Source organism: Callithrix jacchus, chromosome 18 (genome assembly GCF_049354715.1).
Source record: "Callithrix jacchus isolate 240 chromosome 18, calJac240_pri, whole genome shotgun sequence".
NCBI classification, from domain to species: domain Eukaryota; kingdom Metazoa; phylum Chordata; class Mammalia; order Primates; family Cebidae; genus Callithrix; species Callithrix jacchus.
The window spans coordinates 11590635-11608430 of record NC_133519.1 but is presented as its reverse complement, the minus strand read 5'-3'; the positions used below and the strand labels follow the sequence as shown (position 1 = coordinate 11608430).

At 33.5% G+C, this 17796-nt stretch overlaps 1 protein-coding gene across 15 annotated transcripts in view; it reads right to left on the bottom strand.

Moving 5' to 3' along the window:
- Positions 1–17796, bottom strand: part of SNX27 (sorting nexin 27) — a 120320-nt gene that overhangs the window by 9838 nt on the left and 92686 nt on the right. For all 15 annotated transcript variants that reach the window (XM_078355649.1, XM_078355647.1, XM_078355645.1 and 12 more), the window contains one exon: positions 16139–16228. In XM_078355649.1, coding sequence (XP_078211775.1) covers positions 16139–16228 — 90 coding nt within the window. The remainder of the gene's footprint in view (positions 1–16138; positions 16229–17796) is intronic.

Sequence of the window (17796 nt, the reverse complement as noted above, 5' to 3'; positions counted from 1 at the left end):
GCAGGAGGACTGCTTGAACCTGGGAGGTGGAGGTTGCAGTGAGCTGAGATTGTGCCACTGCACTCCAGACTGCCTGGGCAACAGAGCAAGAGTCCATCTCAAAATAAATAAATAAATAAAGCACACACACACACACACACACACACACACACACACACTCTCTCTCTCTCTCTCTATATATATATATATAATCACATTTTATTGTGTGTGTGTGTGTATATATACACACACACACACAATAAAATGTTAAAAAGAGCACCCTGGCAATCAGGCCTCTGGCACTCAATCCAAGCCACCTTCCTGACATAGTCATCAGAAACTTTACATGCTCAGTAAGCAGCAATTCTGCTTCAAGATGCTTAAGACCTCTGCAAAACTCATTCTATTCATGTCCTTTAACAAAATAGGATTACATACAGCACATCTGTTGAGAGTTCTCTTCATTGGGAGGCACCACTGCTGTTCTGACAACTATTTCTGCCACAATCAATGGGGAGTTTTACTGTAACAGATCTTTTAAAAAGAGAGAAGCATGCAAAGGCAGGGATTGGTAAAAGAGACCAGAAGAAGCGTGGAGCTCTGAGGATCTTAAACTCTCTGTGACCTTGAGTAAGTTACTCTACCTGGGGTCTTCTCTTCTGCCATCTGGAAATAAAAGACATTGCTGGCATACTCTCTTCCCTGATGCAGGGAAAATATATGCACTGGAGCCTAAAAAAAAAAAATGGGTTCAAATCCCATTTTCAAATTCTAGTTCCACTTCTGACAAGCTATGTGATCTTGGGTAAGAATCTTAATCTCTCAGACTCCACTTCTCTGTAAAGTAGGAATAATACCTGCAGGGTTGTTATAAGGGGAAAACAAGACTTCCCATACAGTGCCTAGACCAGTCAGGCACATAATACATGCCCTCTGTGTCCCCTCTGAATCAGAAGGCTGATTTATCCCTCCGTGTTCAAGAATGTAGTCCTTGAAAGCAAAAGACCTTCAGGGGACTTCTTAATGGCATAAGTTCTAAAAATAACCCAAGTGAAAACTAAGGGCACCTGTGCCCTTAGTGAGCCGATAAAGGTAAAGTCTCATTGGGAGACAAGGTTTTCAGAGCGCTCAGTTTGGGTAGTATTTATCTCCAGAGATTCTGGCTTGGTAAATGTAGGGTAGAGTCGAGAAATCTGCGTTTTAAGCAGCTTCAAAAGTGTTTGCCATGTAAGCAGACTGGGACCATACTTTGAGAAAAACTGACATACATACTGCCTTGTGTAAACTCATTACAAATCATGTACAGAAACACAAACTATCTACTCAACAATGGAAAAATCAGGCCACTTCAACAGAAGAAAAGCATAATTTACACATGTCTATTGTCTGTGTGAGGAGAGAGAGAGAAAGGGAAGGAGGAAGGAAGAGAAGAGAAGAGAAAACATTGTTTCTTGTATTATATTCTCAGCCATCCAAATTTGAGATTCAGTCTAACTTTGTAAATATAAAACAAAAATGTTTTTGATCACACTGGGTATTATAAACTACACACAGATGGGAGCTCTCTTCTGTATTTGGAGATTTGGAGGACAGGGAAACTTACACAAATCTTATTTATCGTCCAAGAATCCTGGAGTGGCCAGGCGCGGTGGCTCACACCTGTAATCCCAGCACTTTAGAAGGCTGAGACAGGTGATCAGAAGGTCGGGAGTTCAAGACCAGCCTGGCCAACATGGTGAAACCCCGTCTCAACTAAAGATACAAAAATTAGCCAGACGTGGTGGCATGCACCTGTAATCCCAGCTACTCAGGAGCCTGAGGCAGGAGAATTGCTTGAACCCGGAGGCAGAGGTTGCAGTGAGCGGAGATTGAGCCACTGCACTCCAGCCTGGGTGACAGGGTGAGACACCATCTCCAGAAAAAAAAAATAGAATCCTGGGGTATTTTTTCAAGATTCTACTTAATAGCTGATAATCTGAATATCCCCACTTTACAGAAAAGAAACTAAAACTGAGAAGTTCATTGTATTGCTGAAGGGCTTACAGTGATGTGACAACTACTAATTGTAGTGGCCGAGCCCATCTGTAGGCCTGTTCACCACACTGAGTTGCTATGGTTAATGGCATCAGGGCCTATGGGCTCAGAAGGGTTCACTGGAGAAGTTTCAATGTATTGACCATGACCTAATACTGGCTAGGCTAATACTTTGAATACTGATACTTGAATACATATTATACTTATAAAATTCAAACTCTGATGAGATTTTCTCCAAAATCTGACTATCATATCATGTGACTAGTTCCTAGTTATATGTTGGCACTAAGTTTTTAAGACAATTCCACAAATGTTTAAGCATATTTTATACACAATGGCAAAAGACCATGGGGAAACATCTGTGTATCAGCTACTCGAGTTTTACAAGTCTAAAAATGACTTCATAATAGATTACTGTGTTTATCAAATTCAGATTTTCTTTCTTTTTTTTTTTTCTGAGACTGAGTTTCGCTTGTTACCCAGGCTGGAGTGCAATGGCGCGATCTTGGCTCACTGCAACCTCTGCCTCCTGGGTTCAGGCAATTCTCCTGCCTCAGCCTCCCGAGTAGCTGAGATTACAGGCACGCGCCACCAGGCCCAGCTAATTTTTTGTATTTTTAGTAGAGACGGGGTTTCACCATGTTGACCAGGATGGTCTTGATCTTTTGACCTCGTGATCCACCCATCTTGGCCTCCCAAAGTGCTGGGACCACAGGCGTGAGTCACCACGCCCGGCCTTAAATTCAGATTTTCTAAATTTTGCCACAGCACAACACAAACCTATTTATTATTTTCACACCTTGCACTGTGCCTGGCACATACTTGGTACTCAAGAAATATGTTTTGTTGAATACACAGATGAAAAGACTGTGTCTGGAGTACTGTAACTGCAAAGAGACAGTATGTATTATCACTGTTGTATTATAACAGTATGTATTATCACTGTTGTATTATAACCGTGATGTATATCAGTACATAATAACAGTATGTATTATCACTGTTGTATTATAACAGTATGTATTATCACTGTTGTATTATAACCGTGATGTATATCAGTACATAATAACAGTATGTATTATCACTGTTGTATAATAACAGTGACGTGTTATCAGTACATCATAATAGTATGTATTATCACCGTTGTATTATAACCGTGATGTATATCAGTACATAATAACAGTATGTATTATCACTGTTGTATTATAACAGTATGTATTATCACCGTTGTATTATAACAGTGATGTGTTATCAGTACATCATAACAGTATGTATTATCACTGTTGTATTATAACAGTATGTATTATCAGTCCATCATAACAGTATGTATTATCACCGTTGTATTATAACAGTGACGTGTTATCAGTACATCATAATAGTATGTATTATCACTGTTGTATTATAACAGTGACGTGTTATCAGTACATCATAACAGTATGTGTTATCACTGTTGTATTATAACAGTGACGTGTTATCAGTACATCATAATAGTATGTATTATCACTGTTGTATTATAACAGTATGTATTATCAGTCCATCATAACAGTATGTATTATCACCGTTGTATTATAACAGTGACGTGTTATCAGTACATCATAATAGTATGTATTATCACCGTTGTATTATAACAGTGACGTGTTATCAGTACATCATAATAGTATGTATTATCACTGTTGTATTATAACAGTGACGTGCTATCAGTACATCATAATAGTATGTATTATCACTGTTGTATTATAACCGTGATGTATATCAGTACATAATAACAGTATGTATTATCACTGTTGTATTATAACAGTATGTATTATCACCGTTGTATTATAACAGTGATGTGTTATCAGTACATCATAATAGTATGTATTATCACCGTTGTATTATAACAGTGACGTGTTATCAGTACATCATAATAGTATGTATTATCACTGTTGTATTATAACAGTATGTATTATCACTGTTGTATTATAACAGTATGTATTATCAGTACATCATAATAGTATGTATTATCACCGTTGTATTATAACAGTGACGTGTTATCAGTACATCATAATAGTACGTATTATCACCGTTGTATTATAACAGTGACGTGTTATCAGTACATCATAATAGTATGTATTATCACTGTTGTATTATAACCGTGATGTATATCAGTACATAATAACAGTATGTATTATCACTGTTGTATTATAACAGTATGTATTATCAGTACATCATAATAGTATGTATTATCACCGTTGTATTATAACAGTGACGTGTTATCAGTACATCATAATAGTACGTATTATCACCGTTGTATTATAACCGTGATGTATATCAGTACATAATAATAGTATGTATTATCACTGTTGTATTATAACAGTGACGTGTTATCAGTACATCATAATAGTATGTATTATCACCGTTGTATTATAACAGTGACGTGTTATCAGTACATCATAATAGTATGTATTATCACTGTTGTATTATAACCGTGATGTATATCAGTACATAATAACAGTATGTATTATCACTGTTGTATTATAACAGTATGTATTATCAGTACATCATAATAGTATGTATTATCACTGTTGTATTATAACAGTGACGTGTTATCAGTACATCATAATAGTATGTATTATCACTGTTGTATTATAACAGTGACGTGCTATCAGTACATCATAATAGTATGTATTATCACCGTTGTATTATAACCGTGATGTATATCAGTACATAATAACAGTATGTATTATCACTGTTGTATTATAACAGTATGTATTATCACCGTTGTATTATAACAGTGATGTGTTATCAGTACATCATAACAGTATGTATTATCACCGTTGTATTATAACAGTGATGTGTTATCAGTACATCATAACAGTATGTATTATCACCGTTGTATTATAACAGTGACGTGTTATCAGTACATCATAATAGTATGTATTATCACTGTTGTATTATAACAGTGACGTGTTATCAGTACATCATAATAGTATGTATTATCACCGTTGTATTATAACCGTGATGTATATCAGTACATAATAACAGTATGTATTATCACTGTTGTATTATAACAGTATGTATTATCACTGTTGTATTATAACAGTATGTATTATCAGTACATCATAATAGTATGTATTATCACCGTTGTATTATAACAGTGACGTGTTATCAGTACATCATAATAGTATGTATTATCACTGTTGTATTATAACAGTATGTATTATCACTGTTGTATTATAACAGTATGTATTATCACTGTTGTATTATAACAGTGATGTATTATCAGTACATCATAACAGTATGTATTATCACCGTTGTATTATAACAGTGACGTGTTATCAGTACATCATAATAGTATGTATTATCACTGTTGTATTATAACAGTATGTATTATCACTGTTGTATTATAACAGTATGTATTATCAGTACATAATAACAGTATGTATTATCACTGTTGTATTATAACAGTGACGTGTTATCAGTACATCATAACAGTATGTGTTATCACTGTTGTATTATAACCGTGATGTATATCAGTACATCATAACAGTATGTATTATCACTGTTGTATTATAACCGTGATGTATATCAGTACATCATAACAGTATGTATTATCACTGTTGTATTATAACCGTGATGTATATCAGTACATAATAACAGTATGTATTATCACTGTTGTATTATAACAGTGACGTGTTATCAGTACATCATAATAGTATGTATTATCACCGTTGTATTATAACCGTGATGTATATCAGTACATCATAACAGTATGTATTATCACTGTTGTATTATAACAGTGACGTGTTATCAGTACATCATAACAGTATGTATTATCACTGTTGTATTATAACCGTGATGTATATCAGTACATCATAACAGTATGTATTATCACTGTTGTATTATAACAGTGACGTGTTATCAGTACATCATAATAGTATGTATTATCACCGTTGTATTATAACCGTGATGTATATCAGTACATCATAACAGTATGTATTATCACTGTTGTATTATAACAGTGACGTGTTATCAGTACATCATAACAGTATGTATTATCACTGTTGTATTATAACCGTGATGTATATCAGTACATAATAACAGTATGTATTATCACTGTTGTATAATAACAGTGACGTGTTATCAGTACATCATAATAGTATGTATTATCACTGTTGTATTATAACCGTGATGTATATCAGTACATAATAACAGTATGTATTATCACTGTTGTATTATAACAGTGACGTGTTATCAGTACATCATAATAGTATGTATTATCACCGTTGTATTATAACCGTGATGTATATCAGTACATAATAACAGTATGTATTATCACTGTTGTATTATAACAGTGACGTGTTATCAGTACATCATAATAGTATGTATTATCACCGTTGTATTATAACAGTATGTATTATCACTGTTGTATTATAACAGTATGTATTATCACTGTTGTATTATAACCGTGATGTATATCAGTACATAATAACAGTATGTATTATCACTGTTGTATTATAACAGTATGTATTATCACTGTTGTATTATAACCGTGATGTATATCAGTACATAATAACAGTATGTATTATCACTGTTGTATTATAACAGTGACGTGTTATCAGTACATCATAACAGTATGTATTATCACTGTTGTATTATAACAGTATGTATTATCACCGTTGTATTATAACCGTGATGTATATCAGTACATAATAACAGTATGTATTATCACTGTTGTATTATAACAGTATGTATTATCAGTACATCATAATAGTATGTATTATCACCGTTGTATTATAACAGTGACGTGTTATCAGTACATCATAATAGTATGTATTATCACTGTTGTATTATAACAGTGACGTGTTATCAGTACATCATAATAGTATGTATTATCACCGTTGTATTATAACCGTGATGTATATCAGTACATCATAACAGTATGTATTATCACTGTTGTATTATAACAGTGACGTGTTATCAGTACATCATAACAGTATGTATTATCACTGTTGTATTATAACCGTGATGTATATCAGTACATCATAACAGTATGTATTATCACTGTTGTATTATAACAGTGACGTGTTATCAGTACATCATAATAGTATGTATTATCACCGTTGTATTATAACCGTGATGTATATCAGTACATCATAACAGTATGTATTATCACTGTTGTATTATAACAGTGACGTGTTATCAGTACATCATAACAGTATGTATTATCACTGTTGTATTATAACCGTGATGTATATCAGTACATAATAACAGTATGTATTATCACTGTTGTATAATAACAGTGACGTGTTATCAGTACATCATAATAGTATGTATTATCACTGTTGTATTATAACCGTGATGTATATCAGTACATAATAACAGTATGTATTATCACTGTTGTATTATAACAGTGACGTGTTATCAGTACATCATAATAGTATGTATTATCACCGTTGTATTATAACCGTGATGTATATCAGTACATAATAACAGTATGTATTATCACTGTTGTATTATAACAGTGACGTGTTATCAGTACATCATAATAGTATGTATTATCACCGTTGTATTATAACAGTATGTATTATCACTGTTGTATTATAACAGTATGTATTATCACTGTTGTATTATAACCGTGATGTATATCAGTACATAATAACAGTATGTATTATCACTGTTGTATTATAACAGTATGTATTATCACTGTTGTATTATAACCGTGATGTATATCAGTACATAATAACAGTATGTATTATCACTGTTGTATTATAACAGTGACGTGTTATCAGTACATCATAACAGTATGTATTATCACTGTTGTATTATAACAGTATGTATTATCACCGTTGTATTATAACCGTGATGTATATCAGTACATAATAACAGTATGTATTATCACTGTTGTATTATAACAGTATGTATTATCAGTACATCATAATAGTATGTATTATCACCGTTGTATTATAACAGTGACGTGTTATCAGTACATCATAATAGTATGTATTATCACTGTTGTATTATAACAGTGACGTGTTATCAGTACATCATAATAGTATGTATTATCACCGTTGTATTATAACCGTGATGTATATCAGTACATCATAACAGTATGTATTATCACTGTTGTATTATAACAGTGACGTGTTATCAGTACATCATAACAGTATGTATTATCACTGTTGTATTATAACCGTGATGTATATCAGTACATCATAACAGTATGTATTATCACTGTTGTATTATAACAGTGACGTGTTATCAGTACATCATAATAGTATGTATTATCACCGTTGTATTATAACCGTGATGTATATCAGTACATCATAACAGTATGTATTATCACTGTTGTATTATAACAGTGACGTGTTATCAGTACATCATAACAGTATGTATTATCACTGTTGTATTATAACCGTGATGTATATCAGTACATAATAACAGTATGTATTATCACTGTTGTATAATAACAGTGACGTGTTATCAGTACATCATAATAGTATGTATTATCACCGTTGTATTATAACCGTGATGTATATCAGTACATAATAACAGTATGTATTATCACTGTTGTATTATAACAGTGACGTGTTATCAGTACATCATAATAGTATGTATTATCACCGTTGTATTATAACCGTGATGTATATCAGTACATAATAACAGTATGTATTATCACTGTTGTATTATAACAGTGACGTGTTATCAGTACATCATAATAGTATGTATTATCACCGTTGTATTATAACAGTATGTATTATCACTGTTGTATTATAACAGTATGTATTATCACTGTTGTATTATAACCGTGATGTATATCAGTACATAATAACAGTATGTATTATCACTGTTGTATTATAACAGTATGTATTATCACTGTTGTATTATAACCGTGATGTATATCAGTACATAATAACAGTATGTATTATCACTGTTGTATTATAACAGTGACGTGTTATCAGTACATCATAACAGTATGTATTATCACTGTTGTATTATAACAGTATGTATTATCACCGTTGTATTATAACCGTGATGTATATCAGTACATAATAACAGTATGTATTATCACTGTTGTATTATAACAGTATGTATTATCAGTACATCATAATAGTATGTATTATCACCGTTGTATTATAACAGTGACGTGTTATCAGTACATCATAATAGTATGTATTATCACTGTTGTATTATAACCGTGATGTATATCAGTACATAATAATAGTATGTATTATCACTGTTGTATTATAACAGTGACGTGTTATCAGTACATCATAATAGTATGTATTATCACCGTTGTATTATAACCGTGATGTATATCAGTACATAATAACAGTATGTATTATCACTGTTGTATTATAACAGTATGTATTATCACTGTTGTATTATAACCGTGATGTATATCAGTACATAATAACAGTATGTATTATCACTGTTGTATTATAACAGTATGTATTATCACTGTTGTATTATAACAGTGACGTGTTATCAGTACATCATAATAGTATGTATTATCACTGTTGTATTATAACAGTGACGTGTTATCAGTACATCATAATAGTATGTATTATCACCGTTGTATTATAACAGTGACGTGTTATCAGTACATCATAATAGTATGTATTATCACCGTTGTATTATAACCGTGATGTATATCAGTACATAATAACAGTATGTATTATCACTGTTGTATTATAACAGTGACGTGTTATCAGTACATAATAACAGTATGTATTATCACTGTTGTATTATAACAGTATGTATTATCACTGTTGTATTATAACAGTATGTATTATCACCGTTGTATTATAACCGTGATGTATATCAGTACATAATAACAGTATGTATTATCACTGTTGTATTATAACAGTATGTATTATCACTGTTGTATTATAACAGTATGTATTATCAGTACATCATAATAGTATGTATTATCACCGTTGTATTATAACAGTGACGTGTTATCAGTACATCATAATAGTATGTATTATCACTGTTGTATTATAACCGTGATGTATATCAGTACATAATAACAGTATGTATTATCACTGTTGTATTATAACAGTGACGTGCTATCAGTACATCATAATAGTATGTATTATCACCGTTGTATTATAACCGTGATGTATATCAGTACATAATAACAGTATGTATTATCACTGTTGTATTATAACAGTATGTATTATCAGTACATCATAATAGTATGATCACCGTTGTATTATAACAGTGACGTGTTATCAGTACATCATAATAGTATGTATTATCACTGTTGTATTATAACCGTGATGTATATCAGTACATAATAATAGTATGTATTATCACTGTTGTATTATAACAGTGACGTGTTATCAGTACATCATAATAGTATGTATTATCACCGTTGTATTATAACAGTGACGTGCTATCAGTACATCATAATAGTATGTATTATCACCGTTGTATTATAACCGTGATGTATATCAGTACATAATAACAGTATGTATTATCACTGTTGTATTATAACAGTATGTATTATCACTGTTGTATTATAACAGTATGTATTATCAGTACATCATAATAGTATGATCACCGTTGTATTATAACAGTGACGTGTTATCAGTACATCATAATAGTATGTATTATCACTGTTGTATTATAACCGTGATGTATATCAGTACATAATAATAGTATGTATTATCACTGTTGTATTATAACAGTGACGTGTTATCAGTACATCATAATAGTATGTATTATCACCGTTGTATTATAACAGTGACGTGCTATCAGTACATCATAATAGTATGTATTATCACCGTTGTATTATAACCGTGATGTATATCAGTACATAATAACAGTATGTATTATCACTGTTGTATTATAACAGTATGTATTATCACTGTTGTATTATAACAGTGACGTGTTATCAGTACATCATAATAGTATGTATTATCACCGTTGTATTATAACAGTGACGTGTTATCAGTACATCATAATAGTATGTATTATCACTGTTGTATTATAACAGTATGTATTATCACTGTTGTATTATAACAGTATGTATTATCAGTACATCATAATAGTATGTATTATCACCGTTGTATTATAACAGTGACGTGTTATCAGTACATCATAATAGTATGTATTATCACTGTTGTATTATAACAGTATGTATTATCACTGTTGTATTATAACAGTATGTATTATCAGTACATCATAATAGTATGTATTATCACTGTTGTATTATAACAGTATGTATTATCACTGTTGTATTATAACAGTATGTATTATCAGTACATCATAATAGTATGTATTATCACCGTTGTATTATAACAGTGACGTGTTATCAGTACATCATAATAGTATGTATTATCACCGTTGTATTATAACAGTGACGTGCTATCAGTACATCATAATAGTATGTATTATCACTGTTGTATTATAACAGTATGTATTATCACTGTTGTATTATAACAGTATGTATTATCAGTACATCATAATAGTATGTATTATCACTGTTGTATTATAACAGTATGTATTATCACTGTTGTATTATAACAGTATGTATTATCAGTACATCATAATAGTATGTATTATCACCATTGTATTATAACAGTGACGTGTTATCAGTACATCATAATAGTATGTATTATCACTGTTGTATTATAACAGTATGTATTATCACTGTTGTATTATAACAGTATGTATTATCAGTACATCATAATAGTATGTATTATCACTGTTGTATTATAACAGTATGTATTATCACTGTTGTATTATAACAGTATGTATTATCAGTACATCATAATAGTATGTATTATCACTGTTGTATTATAACAGTATGTATTATCACTGTTGTATTATAACAGTATGTATTATCAGTACATCATAATAGTATGTATTATCACCATTGTATTATAACAGTGACGTGTTATCAGTACATCATAATAGTATGTATTATCACTGTTGTATTATAACAGTATGTATTATCACTGTTGTATTATAACAGTATGTATTATCAGTACATCATAATAGTATGTATTATCACCGTTGTATTATAACAGTGACGTGTTATCAGTACATCATAATAGTATGTATTATCACTGTTGTATTATAACAGTATGTATTATCACTGTTGTATTATAACAGTATGTATTATCAGTACATCATAATAGTATGTATTATCACCGTTGTATTATAACAGTGACGTGCTATCAGTACATCATAATAGTATGTATTATCACCGTTGTATTATAACAGTGACGTGCTATCAGTACATCATAATAGTATGTATTATTACCGTTGTATTATAACCGTGATGTATATCAGTACATAATAACAGTATGTATTATCACCGTTGTATTATAACAGTGACGTGTTATCAGTACATCATAATAGTATGTATTATCACTGTTGTATTATAACAGTATGTATTATCACTGTTGTATTATAACAGTATGTATTATCAGTACATCATAATAGTATGTATTATCACTGTTGTATTATAACAGTATGTATTATCACTGTTGTATTATAACAGTATGTATTATCAGTACATCATAATAGTATGTATTATCACCGTTGTATTATAACAGTGACGTGTTATCAGTACATCATAATAGTATGTATTATCACTGTTGTATTATAACAGTATGTATTATCACTGTTGTATTATAACAGTATGTATTATCAGTACATCATAATAGTATGTATTATCACCGTTGTATTATAACAGTGACGTGTTATCAGTACATCATAATAGTATGTATTATCACTGTTGTATTATAACAGTATGTATTATCACTGTTGTATTATAACAGTATGTATTATCAGTACATCATAATAGTATGTATTATCACTGTTGTATTATAACAGTATGTATTATCACTGTTGTATTATAACAGTATGTATTATCAGTACATCATAATAGTATGTATTATCACCATTGTATTATAACAGTGACGTGTTATCAGTACATCATAATAGTATGTATTATCACTGTTGTATTATAACAGTATGTATTATCACTGTTGTATTATAACAGTATGTATTATCAGTACATCATAATAGTATGTATTATCACCGTTGTATTATAACAGTGACGTGTTATCAGTACATCATAATAGTATGTATTATCACTGTTGTATTATAACAGTGACGTGTTATCAGTACATCATAATAGTATGTATTATCACCGTTGTATTATAACAGTGACGTGTTATCAGTACATCATAATAGTATGTATTATTACCGTTGTATTATAACCGTGATGTATATCAGTACATAATAACAGTATGTATTATCACTGTTGTATTATAACAGTGATGTATTATCAGTACATCATAACAGTATGTATTATCACATACTGTGATACTATGATAATAACAGTATGTATTCCACACTGGCATTAGCAGAAGACCTTATGAAATTACTTTTATTCTATTAACTTTTCAGGAATAAGAAAACTTCGTTGGCTTTGGCAAAGGCAAAGGATTACTGCAGAAGTTGATGGCCCTTTTGCATTTTTTATTTCAGCCTGCTGATACACAGAACATTGGTAAGATGGCTCCCGGATCTTCGGTAATTTTCTAAGGTAAAGAGATTTATTACTTTTCATCATATAAGCAATTAAAATAACCCCTTTAGCTAGATACAAGGTTACAGGCTAAGTTCAATGGCTGACTGGTTTGCATTCTTTTTTCTTGTTGTTTTTTTTTTTTTTGAGACAGAGTCTCACTGTATCACCCAGGCTGGAGTGCAGTGGTGAGATCTCAGCTCACTGCAACCTCCGCCTCCTGGGTTCAAGCAATTCTCCTGCCTCAGTCTCCTGAGTAGCTGGGATTACAGGCACATGCCACCATGCCCAGCTAATTCTTGTATTTTTAGTAGGAGACAGGGTTTCATCATGTGGCCAAGCTGTTCTCAAACTCCTGACCTCTGGTGACCCACCAGCCTCGGCCTCCCAAAGTGCTGTGATTACAGGCATGAGCCACTATGCCCGGCAGTGAGAATCAACATTCTCTTCTGAAAAGTACACAGAAGGTAGAAAAGAATTCAAGTGACCTATCAGAATCATTACTAAAGTATGAAGATGATAAAGATGGACACTAACTTACAATAGTTAATGCTTTTTTGACTTTATGATAGTGTGAAAGCAATGTGTGTGCAGATATTGTACTTCAAAACTTTTTTTAAGTTTTCTGCTGTCTTTACAAGTACCTCAAGTTTTTGTTCAAAATTTTAATAACTTTAGGCCATGCGTGGTGGCTCACGCCTGTAATCCCAGCACTTTGGGAGGCCAAGGTGGGTGGATCACTTGAGGTCTGAGGTTCGAGACCAGCCTGGCCAACACGGTGAAACCCCATCTCTACTAAAAATACAAAAATTAGACGGGCGTGGTAGCAGGTGTCTTTAGTCCCAGATACTCGGGAGGCTGAGACAGAACTGCTTGAACCTGGGAGGTGGAGGCTGCAGTGAGCTGAGATCATGCCACTGCACTCCAGCCTGGGTAACAGGGTGAGATGCAGTCTCAAAAAAAGAAACAAAGTTTAACTTTATTCTAAAACAGGCTTTGTGTTAGATGATTTTACCTGACAGTAGGGTAATATGTGTTCTGAGCACATTTAAGGTAGGCTAGGTGAAGCTATAGGTTGTTAGGTTGGGTGTATGAAATGCATTTTTTATTTAATATTTTTAACTTAAGATGTGTTTATTGGGGTATAACCCCATTGTAAGTTGAGGAGCATCTGTAATTGAAAAAACTTCAACTACATGTGAATCTTCCAAGAGAGAAATTTTAAAATGCTATAATAAGAAATTTTTATGTGTTCTTTACTAATTTTATTTTTGACAATTTCTATCCCTGTATCTATGGCAGATACAAATTGAAAACTAATTTAAAACCATTTAAGGAACACTCTAGGCAGTACTGTTCAACAAAATTTTCAGTGATGATAAAAATGTTCTATACCTGTACAGTCCAATATGGTAGCTACTCACTGTGCACATATGGCTGCTTAGCATTAAAACATGGCTAGAGCATCTAAGGAACTGAATTTTAAATTTTATTTAATTTAAATAAATTTAAATTTAGATTTAAATAGCCACATGAGGCTAATAGCTATTGAATCAAACAGCAGAGTTCTAGGATGATATACTAACCAAGAGCACTACAGAGCGTAAATGTTTAAGCAACTGCAGAAATGGAAGCTGTAAAAACAAATGATTTTGCTATTGCTAAATCATGACTAAAATGATGTCTAATGTTAAAAATCTAGGCTGGGTGCAGTGGCTCACACCTGTGATCCCAGCACTTTGGGAGGCCGAGGCAGGCAGATAATGAGGTCAGGAGTTTGAGACCAGCCTGGCCAACATGGTAAAACCCCATCTCTATTAAAATACAAAAATTAGCTGGGTGTGGTGGCAGGCACCTGTAATCCCAGCTACTCGGGAGGGAGGCTGAGGCAGGAGAATTGGTTGAACCCAGGAGGCAGAGATTGCAGTGAGCCAGGATCACGCCGCTGCACTCTAGCCTGGATGACAGAGCAAGACTCTGTCTTGGAAAAAAAAATTTAAATATCGTTCTTATAAATCATACCTATATCCTAATGTAATGTTTTATACAACTTTTTAATTTAAAAAAAGTTATTATTAATAATAAAATTATGGGCTGGGCTCAGTGGCTCACGCCTGTAATCCCAGCACTTTGGGAGGCCAAGGCGGGTGGATCACCTGAGGTCAGCAGTTCGAGACCAACCTGGCCAAATGGTGAAACCCTGTTTCTACTGAAAAATACAAAAATTAGCTAGGCATGGTGGCGCATGCCTGTAGTCCCAGCTACTCGGGAGGCTGAGGCAGGAGAATCACTTGAACCCAGGAGATACAGGTTGCAGTGAGCCTAGATCACGCCACTGCACTTCAGCCTCAGCAACAGAGTGAGACTCTATCCCCTGCACCAAAAAAATAATAAAATGATATAGCAATATAATTTAAGATCTTTGTGTGTTAAATGGAGAAACACGATGGACTTTGCATCAAGGTCCCTATTCCCCTCCTTTTTAAAAATTAGGTAAGCCACTAACCAGGATGTAATCCTTTCAAAAATGACTGGAACGACAGGTTTAAAAGGCAGGAAGGGGTATTTTATAAAAGGATTATGGAGACATAAACTTACCATGACCATTTTTCTTTGTTCGTATAGCTTCTGTAATTGGTAGGACTTTTCTTCTGCTTTGATGTAACCTTTCTTCACATCATCGACCGCCTATCACCAAAACAGAAGTAGAGAAGAAAGGAGTGTAAAAATCATTATTATGTACATTCTCAATGAAAATCGACACAGACACGTTTTCAGCAATCTCTTGTCCACTTGAACCACCATCATTACCAGTGAACTCTGTCACATGTCCAGGGATATGGTCTGGCTCTGAGTCCCCAGATCATATTGAGTTGCAATTCCCATGTGTCAAGGGAGGGACCCAGTGGGAGGTGACTGGATCATGGTCTGGTTTCCCCATGCTGGTCTCGGGATAGTGAGGGAGTTCTCGCTAGATCTGATGGGGCTTTTCTGTTTGATTGTTTTGAGATGGAGTCTGGCTCTGTCGTCCAGGCTGTAGTACAGTGGCACAATCTCGGCTCACTGAAACCTCTGCCTCCTGGGTTCAAGTGATTCTCCTGCCTCAGCCTCAGAGTAGCTGGGACTACAGATGTGAGCCACCACACCCAGCTAATTTTTTTATTTTTAGTAGTGACGGGGCTTCACCATGGTTGGCCAGCCTAGTCTCAAACTCTTGACCTCAAGCGATCGCCTGCCTCAACCTCCCAAAGTGCTGGGATTACAGGCATAAGCCACCGTGCCTGGCCTAGATCTGATGGTTTTAAAAGTAGCAGTTCCCCCTGTCTCGCTGCCTTGTGAAGAAGGTGCTTGCTTCTCCTTCACCTTGTGCCATGATTGTAAGTTTCCTGTGGCATTCCCAGTCATGTGAAACTGTGAGTCAATTAAACTTCCTCTCTTTATTAATTACCCAGTCTCAGGTAGTGACTTTACAGCAGTGTGAGAACAGACTAATATATCCAGTAACAGGTATACTTACTGGAATAACTAGCATTTAAAGAAGGTCTAACACATGCTCAAGCACTGTTCTAAATATATGTGAGAGATCTGGTCTCTCATGTCAAGAGACTTAAATATCAGTTATTTTATACCTGTGTAACAATTAGAGAGCACTGAAAGATACTATATAATGGTAACAATTAAACAGCAAACAAGTATGGTACAGGCAGTGATACGTGCAGTCAGAATGGATGCACTTATTGGTAATTAGTTATCAGGGAAGCCTTGGGTGGATCCCCAAAGCATTGACTGAAGAAGAGAAATTAAAAGCTAACGTTAGCAAACAGGAATGAGTCTGTGCTTAAATACTTGGAGAAAACAGATTTGCCTGATTTAAATAAAGGAATAGGAGACAATGAAAGATAATGTTGGATAGGCAGACTAACAACAGATTATAAAAGGTTCTAAAAAGCAGGCACAGGAATTTAGACTTAAGGAAACAAATAACAGGAAGCTAAAATAAGCAATAAAAAACAGTTTCTTCTGGCCAGGTATGGTGGCTCACACCTGCAATCCCAGTACTTTGGGAAGCTGAGGTAGGTGGATCTCCTGAGGTCAGGAGTTTGAGACCAGGTTGGCCAACATGGTAAAACCCTGTCTCTACTAAAAATATAAAACTTAGCAGGTCATGGTGGTGGGCACCTGTAATCCCAGCTACTTAGGAGGCTGAGGCAGGAGCACTGCTAGAACCCAGAAGGCAGAGGTTGCAGTGAGCCAAG